Source organism: Phaeodactylum tricornutum, chromosome 16, assembly GCF_000150955.2.
Source record: "Phaeodactylum tricornutum CCAP 1055/1 chromosome 16, whole genome shotgun sequence".
NCBI classification, from domain to species: domain Eukaryota; phylum Bacillariophyta; class Bacillariophyceae; order Surirellales; family Neidiaceae; genus Phaeodactylum; species Phaeodactylum tricornutum.
The window spans coordinates 59,485-72,874 of NC_011684.1; the positions used below are offsets into that span (position 1 = coordinate 59,485).

Sequence of the window (13,390 nt, forward strand, 5' to 3'; positions counted from 1 at the left end):
AGCGCCACCATGGTCAAATGTTATGTATATGTGAGTGTGAGTTTGGCCGCACGGAGAGCGGAAGGAGTGAGCGTGAGTTACGAAAAGTACCCGTCAACGTTGCTCTACATTAGCAAATGTATTGCACCACTTGCTAGGGCGTTTGAGTGCATTCAATCGCTGGATTATACGTTACTTATGGGGTGTAAATCTATATGCTGTTTCCTGCTTGTTCAAAACCTACTAACTGTAAATCCACAGAACTTGACGTAGGAAAATGAATATGGTCACTGTCAGACCCGGTGTTAGAAATGGAGTTCTCGCCAGTCCAACGTAATTCTGTGTAGGTCGATCCTTGTCATCCCGCGTTCAAGCATGAAGGCTGCTTTCGTGAACCCCATCTCGAAAGAGGCTCCTTCAGATATTGATCCTGATTAATGTACCGCGAGACCTTGGTTTTCTTGATTAGGTTCGTCCTTTGTTTTTGTCATAACGAAAAGTTATTTGGATTTGACGAAAGATGAATTCGTATATATTGACAATCTCTTCCGCTTCCGTCACCTAACAGGAAATTTGTGAATATCTATAAATGATATACAAAGGCCGTTCGTTTACCATCCAGGATTTGCATACATATATAGTGTTCGTTTGATTCGCGGGCCTAGACAGAGCCCCTGCTACACATGCTCCAGTAGGTTTTGTACCGATAGAGACGGTCATTTCCAGGCCCGGACCAAGCCAACGAGCATGACTGGGAACAGGTCAACATCCTCTCCATGTGGCCCAACAGACACGATGCCACGGTTCCTGGCAGCCCCAACCTTAATACGGTGGACATCCTCGAAAATCGATTTCCAAAGCTGTGTATGACCTCTCCCACGAATTGACGTTCCAATTAGTGAAGTAGTTTTACCCATTGAAAGCAGTTCGTTTGGTGTTCCTACGCGTGGGGGAACCCAACACAGAACCACAGTTTAAATATTCTCGAGATAGCGGAGCGTAACCGAAGGAATCGTCTTTGTTGCGAGTGAGTTGTGTGGACTAGCCGATTGCCATTCCACTCCCTACGAGCGAAAGAGGCAACAATCACCAATCAGCAATGGAATACCTTTGGAAAGTTGGAAAACGTTCGTGTTGTACACGTTGTACACAAACTCGCACACGTACATACATACAAACATATACAAATATAGACAGCAACGAGTCTCAAAGTCCACGCATGCTATGTCGAACAGTGAAACCCGGGAATGTCTCACTGTCCGTGTTACTCTAAATTCCAAAAGGACGTATCCGAAAAAGTGGCGGTCAAATCACAGGGTTCCAGTTCGAGGACTTCGTCGGCTTTGGGATGATGCCGCTGGGTGACACAAAAGTCTCGTCTCGTGACTGGCGTGAGTTCGAATTTGTCGCCAAAGACCAAATTTCCGTTGCTGGCTTGGAAGCGTTGATTGGTCCGGTTGGACCGACAACGTTCCATGGTGAGTTTTCGGTTGCCGGTTCGTTCCAAACAGAGCTCGCTGGAGACTTCTTGCAACTGCACTTGGTTGTTGTTGGCGGGTGTGAGGAATCGAAAACGATCGGGTTCCCCGTCACCCCCATCGTTATCGCAATTGACGATTTTGAGTAGTCCGCCTCTCGAACAGCGGTTGCGACACCGAACGCACCACCGACGTTCGAAGGACTCTTCCTGCCAAAAGTACCCTTCTTCCCAGTACAATTTGAGTACGAATGTTTCCGTGGTAATGGCCCCCGGAGTGGTTGGTGCCGTGGGACTGGGACCGGTGGGTGCCGTGGGACTGGGACCAGTGGGTGTGGGTGCCGTCGGGACCGACCCCGACTGGGGGTTGGGGTCGTAGCAGAAATCTCCGTTGCCGGTGTTCTGTTCGCCTCCGCGACAGCCGGGGACGGCTTGACGACTTTCGCGTTGGAAACAGCGGAGACCGGGGGCACAGTCGGAATCGCGATCGCAATCCCCTTGGCAGAGTCCGAGTGGGAAGATGGAGGGTGGCGATTCGTTGCGCGCAATCTGGGAAATGAAGGGTTCGGGCCGGGGCGCCGCCACGGGCGTGGGAACGGGGGCCCGCACCGGAGCTTGTACCGGTGCACTGACGGGGGCCGGCACGGGAGCACTGACGGGAGCCGCCGTGGGGCGATCCTTGAGGTGCACCAAGGGTGGTCGATCCGCCGGAGGATGGGTGAGCGCCCCGATCGGCACGGGTTCGCGTGCGCGCGTAAAGGACGGAGCGGGAGCTGGCACACGCCCCGGCACCGTCACCACTACAGTGGTCGACGGCACGGGCACCGGGGCCTGTACGGGAGCCCGCACGGGGGCGGGCACGGGAGCACTGGGCACACTGTCGGGATCGTAACAAAAGTCGGAGCGTGCGTCTAGATCTTCACCTCCCTTACAACCCGGCACAGCCTGTCCTCCACTGCGTTGGAAGCATCGGAGCTTGCCTTGACAGTCGGAATCGCGGTCACAGTCGCCTTCGCAGAGTCCCAAAGGAAAGGCCGAATTGGGATTCCCGTTGTCTCCCACGGCTCGGATGCGCTTGAGTCGACGTGCCGTTCCGAGATCGTGGTTGTTGTTATCGTGATGGTTGTTGTCGTGATTGTCAACGTTGAGGGCGGCAGCAGTGGGCCAGCACCACAACGACGACGTCGCGACAGTCGAGACCAAGAGCGACCAGACGGATGGATTAGTGAGCTTCATTGCGGGCGGAATGAAACAGAAAAGAGACGAATGACTATTATGAAGAATAAAGGAACGAACGAACCAACGAACGAACGAACGACAACGAACTGTGGTCTGATTCGATACAAAAGAAACAAAGAGTAAGGAGAATCCAACGTTGACCAGTGTTGGGGAACGTCGACTTGGGTTACTGTGTGCCGTGCCGGAGGCAATTCGAACACGAGACGAACCTTTCCGTGGGTTACTCACACAACAAACACGTGGTGTCGACCACACAGAAATCCGGGACGGCGCTCGAAGAATCCGATCCGATGGTATAGTATGGTATGGACGAGTGACAAAAGTCCGTCCACTTACGATTGCTTTGGTGGCCTACATACAGTTACTATGGCGCTCCCGCCACGTTCGCGGATGCTGGAATGGGTCGGGTTTGGTGAAGGTACGAACACACACATACAAAACACGCCGCATCAGGGCTGACCAAAACTGTCGAGCCAACCATTTCAAACCGTAAATTCGGCAACGAACGGAATACACATGTATGTAGATTTAGGAATCGTGGTTCCGTTGCTACTTTTTTGCAACGAACGGGTCAATCCCACTGGCGGCTGTTCGTCCGGGCCGCGCGCACACAAACCGTTCTCCGAAAATTGGGGCCGAGGTTTTTACACCCTCTCAGGATCGTCGATATCGGAACTGGTGATTCCCGGAACCGCGTCGTGATCTCGGGCGAATCAGGCCCGACACAGTTTAGAATCGTAAATACATAGAATAGACATGACGACACACTGATGTGGATCGATTCGGATTACGGTTAGTATGGTAGGTGCGTGTGCCTCTCCCATGATGCCGCCACTAGGGGGTGGGTGCGTGTCGGTATAGAGTTGGCGCCACGACAGAGTTATCGTGTGTGTATCGGTGTGTTTTTTTTGTCTGTCTGTTGTGGAATAGGTGCATGTGCCTCTCTAGCTAGAGGCAGGCAGGTAGGCAAGGCACACACACCTTGGAACAACACTGGCAAAAACCAGGAACGGCACTATATACCAAGAGACGCTCGGAACCACGACCCCACCCTTGTGTCCGGCACCGTCCCAACCCGATGGTGTGGGGTATTCGCCGTAGTGACGGTGAGGGTCCACGCGTGTAGACCGACTCGAGACCCTTTCCGCAGTCGAGCACGACGCCGACGATTCCACGGATCGCTCGGCGTAGAGAAAATGGCGGTAGAATCGACGGGGCTCGTGACCGACACCGCGACCAAAACAACACGGAACTGTAGTCCCGATCTTCTCCTCTTTGGCGTTGACTTTGACGTCTTGCAAGGAGTCGTTGATTTTGACGACACCGAAACACTACCAACGTCGTCGGGTACGAGTACTCCAAGTTTGATTCCTCGTATAGATCGGGATCCGAACGACGCACACCACACGAACGTATCGGTTCCGACGGACCCGGAACATCTCCCACCTCTACAACACTTACAACATCTCCTGTCCCTCCCCAGTCCGTTCGACGCCACGTCTCCCGCCACGGACAACGACTTTACCGCACTCTTTGCCTGGGCGACCTCCCGTGGTGCTCTCTTGGACGCCGTCCGACACGGACGCGATGCCTACGGTGGACACGGACTCTTCACGACCCGACCCGTGCGCAAGGGAGACGTGGTAGCCACGCTGCCACGAGAGCTGCGCGTCGGGCAACGGTTGGCCTGCCAAACTCTACCGCGACTGCCTCCCAATACTCCACACTTGTCCGCACTCAGTCTACTCTTGTTACACTTTTCGAGAGCAGTGGAAACCGACTGGAATATATACATTCGGACACTGCCGAGAAGGGGACAATTTCACAACGCAATACTCGTGAACGATGCGGAACAAACGAGGTCGGCCCCGGACAAAGACGCGTACGCCCAGGTCTGTGCCGATACACGACGCTTGGCCCGTAATTGTGAAGCCTTCATCCGTGATTGTCTCCTGGACTCCGTCCACGACACGTCCAGGCCGCCGTTCACGGCGACGACCGTCCACGAGAGCAGTCCCGCTTTGGAATGGGCCGTCGCCATGGTTCTGAGTCGCAGTCACGGCTTTGGATCCACGGATGGGGGACGCTGGATGACACCGGTGCTCGATTTGGCCAATCATCAAACTTGCAAACATGGTGGGGGTAAACTGGAAAGCGACGACCAAGGCAGACTCATCTTTCGAGCGGGGAAAGACCTGGCGTGCGGAGACGAAGTTACCTTGGATTACCAGTTGGAACACGACTCGGACGCGAGAATTCTTGCCACCTACGGATTTTCGCTACCTGTTTCGTAAAGGATCTTTCTACATAGAGGCTTGTAAGTCAAAAGTAGCGTTACAAAAACACTCGGAGCGTTCGATACCGCATTGTTCGCAACGACGCGTCTCGACCAAAAACAACATTCGTTAGCTTCGGTCCAGTCATCTCCTTTCGTGGTCATCCATGTGACAAACGACTCGCTCCAAAAAGATTCTTTGGGCGGCGTCCGTTAGCAGTTCGTCCAGAGCCAAATTTTCACTCATTACTAGGTACTGTTGCGGCGATAGGTAGTCTTCAGGAAGCCAGCTAGCTTTGGCAATACCGCGGGCGCCAGAATTGTGATCCTGCCCATCCTGTCGCGCGTGTTGGGAAATGAGCGGACGCACGCGGCGAGTCAAGACCGACGTGTCCCGAAATCCCAAGACGGATTGAACCAGCTTTCCAGCATAGGCCAACCACTCCATATTTAAAACCAGGTGATACCGAAGAAGCGTATCGAGCGCATTCCCCAAGGCTTGAGCACCTTGTTCCATATCCTTGGAAGATTGCGACAATGCCAGACGGCCCATCCGTGGCGTGTCCGAAAAAGTGGCGGTATACACATTGTACAAATCGCGACGATGCTCCCACCAGGCTGTAATGTTTTTGTACTTGCAGCCCCGGTCTTCCACACACTCAAACCGAAATTGCGAGAGTGCACGATGCAACGGTCGACGAAACGAGGTTACAAATACCGCCGGTAATTCGAAATAGCGTGTGGCGTCGAACCGATCCCACTCATTCCCCGCAATCCAATGACTTCTTCCGCGCATATTGCTGAGGATTTCCTCATTCGACCACTGTTGCAAGCATCCCGCACATGCTTGAGGGCGATGGCTACCTTTACTATCCTTTCGTTTCCAATAGTAGTCAGGCATACAGTAGTAGGAAGGTACGTGTGCCGTGGGCAAGTTGGCCTGGGCCAAGGTGCAGAAATTTGTACCGCCTGCCTTGCGCAAGTGTTGAAAAAAGATGAAGGCCATGCTGCTGTTATCAGTCGGTATTGTCTGGGCGTCGGCCAGCTGCCGCCGCAGCTGGGCCGCCAGTGTATGGTTCCGTTGGTCTGGCAGCGTAATGCGGTCAGTTGGACACGAAAAAAGACCTTCTAAAAGTCGCGGATTATTCAGCGCGTTTCCACCAGACGCGTCCAGATTTTCTTCCGCTTGAAGAATTTTCTGTTCCATTTCTCGCACTCCAAAGGGATCTTCCGTTTGCAAGGTCTGCAGCAGGCTCGCGGGAGGCAACCGAGCCAGATTAACAACAAGCTGGCGCCAACCAGCATAGTCACTGACATTTTGTTCACCTTCGTCGATTTTTCCAGCCATTTTCAAGGACGGCAAGGAACTGTCGTTGGGAACTGGGTAGGAAAACAAAACCACAGTCAACGCAAAGTAATAAAAGGCTATCAGTGAGCTGCACACAGCCACTATGACAGTGATAAAGAAAGCCTTGGATTTTGACTGGGACCGTTGTTGCTGCCGAAGCAAAGGACGACCTCGCCTTCGGGTGACATGCATTATCATGCAGCGGAGAACAGCTAAAAACTCGTCGCAAGCATCCCTTGGAAAAGAAAAACCACAGCCGGGTAAGAATCCTGTGCAATACCGATTCTGAAAAAGGGACTCTTTGTGGATCACAGACAACCCCAGAAATCAGGAGTTACCGTAGCAGTTACATCCCCAGCTGACTGTGAATTGAGAAGATCATTTCTCTCGAAATTGTGTATCGGACAAAAAGTCCGGGAACAGCTTTACCAGTAGCTAGCCTTTCCAGTTAGTGCTTTTCATTTGCGTCCGAAGTAGCCCTATGTGGCCTTTAAGAACGTAGGGTGAGTTCCGTCAGGAATTACAGCTACTGCACCAACTGGCCTATTTACAGCCAATTTCCAAGTAGAAATAAATTAGATAATATTTATGAAAGAGGATAATTTATTTCCTCTTCTGCAAGGTTTTAAGAAGATCTTGCTGGGGTCCAATTGAATCCCAAGATACAGAGTGCGCGGCCAAAAGGCCGGATCCTGCCACAGCTGGTACGCCAATACCAGGAAAGCAAGAATCCCCGCAGGTTAGTAATTGTCGAATCGGAGTACCCGCGAATGGAAACGATCCTACGCCGGCCTGGATGGCGGGTCCATATGATCCTTTGTACCGACGCAGAAACCGTTGGTGAGTCAGAGGAGTACCTACACGAACAATCCGGGCCCTCTCGCGAATGTCTGGGACAATCCGAGTCAGTACCTTCCATAGATACTGACTGCGTTCCTCCTTCAGTTTTTCGTATGCTTCTTTACTTTGAACATTTTCCCAGCGTGTAAAGTCTTCGGTGGCACTGAAAACTCGCAAAAGAAAAGCACAATGAGATAGTGTGTTCATGCGGCAAGACACGGAATGTAACGGCATGAGGGCAGACCCCTTTCCCTCATACTCACGGTGTGTATATGTGCAAAACTGCGTATCCTTCCGGTGCTAATGTATCATCGTGAACAGAAGGAATGGAGACCAGGACTGCATTGTCTTCATCTTGGACGCCTCGACCCCAGTCTTCCATATGCATATAGTGTGCTTGCAAGGTTTGTAGCTCCCCTTTGGACATGCGGAATCCTACATGCAAATGCATGAAAGATTTACCCAATGGAGTGGACAACTTCTGCTGGACAAGAGAATTTGGCAAAAGGGTGGTATCCAAAATGCCACTGCCAAACAAGTCCCAAACCGACAAATTGCTTATCACTGCCTTGGAAGCGGCAACTCTTTGTTTGCCTTGCTTGATTACAACACCAACAGCCTTTTCGTTTTCCACCACAATTTCCTGCACGTGCGTATTGCAAACAACTTCACCACCATACTTTTCAATTCCTCGAACTAAGGCTTTTACAATGGATTGGGCTCCGCCTTTGGGGCAATCCATGACGGCGCCAGGGGCGTAGAACTCTCCCATCATCATGGCCATTTCAGCCGTAATTGTACCCTTTGCTGGTAACCCAGAAAGACAAAAGCACAGCAAGTCTAGCCAATTTCGCGTGAACACGTTCGACACAGATGGATTTACGATGGCACTAAATGGCTGGGTGAGTTTGAGATTTTCAAGAGGATTGAGCGTAGTAAAGTTCGGCAAAAACGGAGCGGCGGTCAACAGCAGGCCAATGTCACCACGTAAGGCGGCTGTCGGCAAGGCCGCTACGGCTTTTTCTAAGGGGCCCATGCTTTGCATGAGGGCTTGCCATTCTTTTTGCGCGGTGGTTCCCTGGAGCTGTTCTAGAAGGCCACCCTGTGCTCCAAAGAAACAAGAGTGCTCAAAATTACCTTCGGGGAATTGCAAACCAAACGTAGTGTATGGAACACATTCAACCCTTTCATCAATCGCGTCCAAGACTGTTCTCAACGGATTCGAAGCTTTGGCTGGTGTATCCGAATTTATTCCGGAAAAGAAGGATGGCCCGGTATCGAAACGAAACTCGCCTTCAATTTTTGGATCACGCGCGGTAAATCCATGCGCAGCGCCGCCTGGGACATTATGCGACTCGAGTACGGCCACTGTGTACCCATACTTTGCCAGCATGGCGGCCGCACATAGCCCGCCGATACCGCTACCGACAACAACTACATCGTAGAAAGCACTTTTCAACTTGCTTCTGCTTTTTGGCGGCGTACCTGGAGTAGGAGAGGTCGTACCAGGAGTTGCTGACTGTGAAGCTAGGAGGAAGCATCCATGTCGACCAACTCTATTTTTGCTGCGTCGGCAATTGGAAAACGTTGTCCGTTGAGAAGCCGGGACGAAAGCCGAGCAGATCGCACTGTTTTCCATCATATGCAGGAGTATCAAGTGACCTACTAGCGTCAGCGTCAACTGACTAGAAATCGCAAACATTTTGTTGAAGTGAATCAGTTGGCAATACACCCGAGCACTGTGTCGCTCAAGCGCGAATATTGACCGGTGATTTTTTAAAATATATGACACTCATTGAACCAAATAATTGCAATATCGTTGTCTGGACTTCGCCGTCGATTCTGACTGTGAGAAGTGAGAGGCGATTTTCGCTGGCCTCTTACGATGACTGTGAGTTTTTCATACGAATGCATGCGTTCGGGATTCTTTGTTCCCCAGGCGTGTCCAGATGACACCAGATTCTGTCGCATCCGAAATATCTGAACACGTCAAGGAAAATCCTACGGCTGGGGGCTCGGACCTGACTGTTGTGTCAAAGCCAGTGGAATCCATATGCTGAACCTGAAGCTTCACGTAAGAGAAAAGCTGCGTTTTGTAAAAGGGTGTCAACGATCCAATCCCTCGGCACCATACAAACTATATAGTTGTTAAATTTGGCGCTTTCAAAACGGAAAAGAGGAGTTTGCGCTGGGCATGCCCTGACTGACGAAACGCAAAATACAAACTATATAGTTGTTAAATTTGGCGCTTTCAAAACGGAAAAGAGGAGTTTGCGCTGGGCATGCCCTGACTGACGAAACGCAAAAGGCTTAACCAGACAAATTTTTGAGTTTACATCATTTTCTCCTAGGGGAGGAGCCCGTCACTTCCTGGCATGGCTCCACCGTCAGCAAACGTCTCCGATCGGGGATAGGTGGAGACTATCTAACCCTTTTCGCTTATATCTCGTATTTTCAAACTCGAAGCCCATCGACTGAACTTTAATGGAATGCAATATCAAAGATTGTAAGTGTTTTATGCGGGCAATTTCCGGTAAATCCATCCGTGATTTTCACATAGACGAGGGCCAATGCTCTTATGCCGCTTGGAAGAACCATTTCCGTGATTCTCTACATAGTTGGTAAACACGAAAAAATATCGAAAAGGGAATAGTAGAATTCTTTCAATTATTAGAGACATATAAAGAGTCAACAGATCGCTTTGAGCCCGTGACCGGTTGCATAAATCTAGATAAGCAATCCTTTTTGGAACGTGTCACGGTCTCAGGTGCATAGTCAAGCCTCTCGACAAGAGCGGGAATCATCTCTTCTGACTTATCGTCCATGGTAAACATTCACTATGCTTTTCACTTTCTCAAACATTCCATTTTCGAGATGTGGTGAAGTTGTAACAACGAAGCTAACAAATTCGTTATAAACAAAGCAGGCGCAAATTCTACAGTGCTTTTCACAACAATGATGGAGGAGCCTCTTTTTGTACTGGACAGTAGCCGTCAGCATCATGCCTGTTTGAAAATTGGTGCACCTATTGGGAAAATCCCTTTGTCGTTGTGCTCTGCGGAGATTGAAGACGAGCCACTTCTTTCTTTCCGACATCTATCTCGCCAACAATTCTGCGTTCCTAATAGGATCCAACGAAATGAGCCCCAATTGTTTCGCAAAGCTCCAAAGTGTCGCAAGCAATTGGTTCACTTTGGATCAGTATCGTCCGACGGACCTCTTACCATTCCCAAAGATTGCAGCACCGTCAAAGTCTCGCATACGCCTGATCCTTGCAAAGGCGACTCATCCAGACACGACCTGTGGCTAAATGACAACGATATTCGACGCTTTCAGCGGTGCGCACGGGCCAGGGCTAGCGTTTACGTCGCTTTGAAGCCACATTACGCTAGGTCCATTCTCGCCCTAACGTCAAATCCCTTTTGTACCAGTTTTTCACACGGCGAAGCGTCTACAAGTTATCATATCGAAACTATTGCCTTTGGCCACGCCCGTGGTTTGGAACAACGAATTGTCCCTCAGATGCGGACTGCGCGGAAGCGTGCAGTATCTCATGTGCTGCTTATGCAAGAGAAGCTCAAGCAAGACAATTTTGTTGATCGAAGAATGATGGAGCTGCTGATCCAGCAAAAAGCTCAGGAGTCATCTCGACGCTCACGACAGCTCGCATTACAATTGGCAAAAGCAGATGCACTAGCTGCCCGTCGAATTCACCAAATGCCGTGTCACAGCCAAAATAGCATTGTAATAACGCCATCAAGCTGAATTTTCAAAACGCATAGAAATATATTTAGCTAAAAAGCCTAAGCACTTTACGGACTTGCAAGGCACGGTGAATATACTTTCATATTACTGATCGGATGAGGCTCTGCTTACAGATTTCAGCATCCTGGAGCATATGAATGCGTCTCTGCGGACAGGTGTTGGAGAGAACATCTGCGCTGGTACTCGAGTTCTGCCCTTTGAAATCGCTGCCTAGAATTGTGTACGGAGAGGTCTTTGGGCTCCGTCTCTAAAAGTCGACACGAAGAATCTCCGCTCGTAGTGACATTTACGTTGGTAAAAAAGCGAAAGTGCGCAGTATCAGTATTGTAAATGTAAGCAAGATGACACAATGATTTTAATAGGCTCTTTGTCTCCACTCTTTGTTAGCATATAAACTGCTAAAAGTATCGTTTTTAGGATGCCGGTAGTGCAAAAAAATGCTGCTGCCTTCTGGTTGCTTTTGACCTCCGGTGTCTGGAGTCTGCAAAGTGTTCCAGCTGTAGAAAAATGGGCCGTTCCTATGAGACGAGAGCCACCAAAATACACTCAGCCCCAATGGTGTTTCAATTCTGATCCAATTTATCAAGCTTTTAAGAGAGGAGAGGTACCCTTGGTTTGCTTTAAAAACGTGCTTTCAAAAGTTCTGTTGGAGTCACTACGATCTGATGCTACAGCGTTACGATCCGCAGGGTTTGGAGCAACTGCTGGAATCGCTCAAGCTGCCGACGGTATTTCAGATGAGGTACGACGCAACGTGCATCAAGTTTGGTTGCAGTCGCCCGGGCAGCGTCCTCAAGAAGCCTTTTGTGGAGATATTGATGCACGAAAAAAACTTTTGTCTTTTGTTTCTGAGCTTAGGCTTGACTTGGCAGCCTTGCCGAAATACGAGAGTTTGGTGCCGGGGGGGATCGAACTCAGCTACCTTCTCTATGAGCCGGGCTCCTTTTACAAACGACACATTGATTCGCCAAAAGTTAGAGATAGAGAGGGAAATGTAATGGTAGACAAACGAGCTGTTAGCATGATTTTATACCTTGGCGACGCTCACGAGAACCGAGATTGGGACATCTCAATAGATGGTGGTGCCTTACGAATCTACGGTAACGAAAATGTTAAATGCAGACAAGCACAAGAGAAAGGTGAGGGACGTTTACAGTTAGACGACTATCTCGACATTGTGCCGGAGCGTGGAACGATGGTGTTGTTCGAGTCAGAGCAAGTCGCACACGAGGTACGACCTACGGAACGCGACCGTATATGTGTTGCAGGATGGTTTCGCCACCGATCATGTTAGAGATAGAAGCACATGCAGGCAGACAGGTGAATCACAATTTGTGGCAATTGAGAGAAATGGAATACGCCGGTCGCTACAACAATAATTCCGGCATTGTAGCAATTCGACTTCCATTGTTGGAAACTCTCGCGTAAATTGGGTATGAATTCTTTGTGCGAGCATGAATTCGAAATTTAATCATAAGAAATGGAAGAGAATTAGTCAGTTTTCATAAATCAAAATTAACAGTAAACTGTAATGGTCTATTCCGGTTGTTCGGAGCAATCTAAGCCAGAATTGGGCGGAACCACCAATTCTACTTTCATTTTCACTTTGATTATATGATTCACACGGCAAGACACTAAACTATGAAGTTCCGTGTAGCCATAACGACCCCAAACCCATGGAAGAATTAAGCGGGTCCTTAATGTAATTAAACTTAAAGAGCTAGCCAGCTCATCCGTGATTTGTTTTTTCCCTAAATTTTTTTGAATCGCAACTACCTTTAATGCATTCTTTTTTTTGCTATGACCCTTTCCATTCGAGTGTAAATATGAAAATTGTGGACTTATTTAAGGTAGATAAATTTAAATATGAAAAATTTGCCATGTAGTTGGTAAGGGAGACGAAGCACCAAAGGAAATCATATTTTGTCAAATGACGGTCAGCTCTTCGAGATTGATAGGATATCTTCATTTACTATTTTAAATGTGTTTTGTAGGCAAAATGTTCTTTCTTCGATAGGTATTAATGACAACATTAATACCTAGGAAAATAAGTAATTTGAAATGTTGCAAATGGTAATTCTGTTTACAAGAAGAAAGCCTTCCTATTTGTCTTAATTTGGAAAGGTGGCTTGTACGATTTATTCTGAGCAGGGAAATGAGATAAAGATGCTTTTTCAAAACTTGCCTCAAAACATAAGCTCAACTCGTTGAAATTTTTTGTATGAAAGTTGTCACTAGCTTGTGATCGAATAAACTATTTGGTGACGTAGTTTGCGTCATGCTGTTCCACAAACAGAAAGCAATTTCTTTTTAGTCTGTTAGAAAAGATTCCTAAATTTGGTGAAATCAATGACTCACTATCAGTCCGATGTCTTGCAGAACGGAAAAAGTCTTTTTGAGAAGAATTGGCATTTAATTCTACTCCTCTGCCACGTCTTGAAAACACAAGAAAGGTCAGCGATTTTGC

At 49.0% G+C, this 13,390-nt stretch overlaps 6 protein-coding genes across 6 annotated transcripts; 3 read left to right on the forward strand and 3 right to left on the reverse strand.

Annotated features, from left to right (window-relative positions):
- Positions 1-1,180: 1,180 nt before the first annotated feature.
- fru2 (frustulin 2) lies at positions 1,181-2,854 on the reverse strand. The gene has a single exon (XM_002182568.1). It carries the CDS (start codon positions 2,690-2,692, stop codon positions 1,244-1,246), a length of 1,449 nt encoding a protein of 482 aa, XP_002182604.1. The 5' UTR covers positions 2,693-2,854; the 3' UTR covers positions 1,181-1,243.
- An 850-nt stretch (positions 2,855-3,704) lies between these two features.
- PHATRDRAFT_48055 (predicted protein) lies at positions 3,705-4,989 on the forward strand (the record flags this gene model as incomplete). The annotated part of the gene is made up of 1 exon (XM_002182430.1): positions 3,705-4,989. The coding sequence occupies exon 1, from the start codon at positions 3,892-3,894 to the stop codon at positions 4,987-4,989; it is 1,098 nt and encodes a 365-aa protein (XP_002182466.1). The 5' UTR covers positions 3,705-3,891.
- Positions 4,988-6,729, reverse strand: PHATRDRAFT_48056 (predicted protein). Its single transcript, XM_002182569.1, has one exon. The coding sequence runs from the start codon at positions 6,514-6,516 to the stop codon at positions 5,116-5,118; it is 1,401 nt and encodes a 466-aa protein (XP_002182605.1). The 5' UTR covers positions 6,517-6,729; the 3' UTR covers positions 4,988-5,115.
- Positions 6,730-6,878: 149 nt separating this feature from the next.
- Positions 6,879-8,924, reverse strand: CRTISO3 (carotenoid isomerase). The gene is made up of 3 exons (XM_002182570.1): positions 8,644-8,924; positions 7,422-8,592; positions 6,879-7,321 (listed from the first exon to the last, which is right to left on the reverse strand). Exons 1-3 carry the CDS (start codon positions 8,858-8,860, stop codon positions 6,922-6,924), a joined length of 1,788 nt encoding a protein of 595 aa, XP_002182606.1. The 5' UTR covers positions 8,861-8,924; the 3' UTR covers positions 6,879-6,921.
- A 1,189-nt stretch (positions 8,925-10,113) lies between these two features.
- PHATRDRAFT_38426 (predicted protein) lies at positions 10,114-10,923 on the forward strand (the record flags this gene model as incomplete). The annotated part of the gene is made up of 1 exon (XM_002182431.1): positions 10,114-10,923. One exon carries the CDS (start codon positions 10,114-10,116, stop codon positions 10,921-10,923), a length of 810 nt encoding a protein of 269 aa, XP_002182467.1.
- A 418-nt stretch (positions 10,924-11,341) lies between these two features.
- Positions 11,342-12,217, forward strand: PHATRDRAFT_38427 (predicted protein; the record flags this gene model as incomplete). The annotated part of the gene is made up of 1 exon (XM_002182432.1): positions 11,342-12,217. The coding sequence occupies one exon, from the start codon at positions 11,342-11,344 to the stop codon at positions 12,215-12,217; it is 876 nt and encodes a 291-aa protein (XP_002182468.1).
- Between the last annotated feature and the right edge of the window lie 1,173 nt (positions 12,218-13,390).

What these genes read in the sequence shown, in the direction of transcription:
- fru2 (XM_002182568.1), bottom strand. Translation starts at nt 2,692, where the DNA reads ATGAAGCTCACTAATCCATCCGTCTGGTCGCTCTTGGTCTCGACTGTC.
- PHATRDRAFT_48056 (XM_002182569.1), bottom strand. Translation starts at nt 6,516, where the DNA reads ATGATAATGCATGTCACCCGAAGGCGAGGTCGTCCTTTGCTTCGGCAG.
- CRTISO3 (XM_002182570.1), bottom strand. Translation starts at nt 8,860, where the DNA reads ATGTTTGCGATTTCTAGTCAGTTGACGCTGACGCTAGTAGGTCACTTG. An exon ending in TACGACCTCTCCTACTCCAG is followed by an intron (nt 8,593 to 8,643) that starts GTACGCCGCCAA and finishes TCTACGATGTAG; the next exon opens with TTGTTGTCGGTAGCGGTATC. An exon ending in GTTTTGCACATATACACACC is followed by an intron (nt 7,322 to 7,421) that starts GTGAGTATGAGG and finishes GCGAGTTTTCAG; the next exon opens with TGCCACCGAAGACTTTACAC.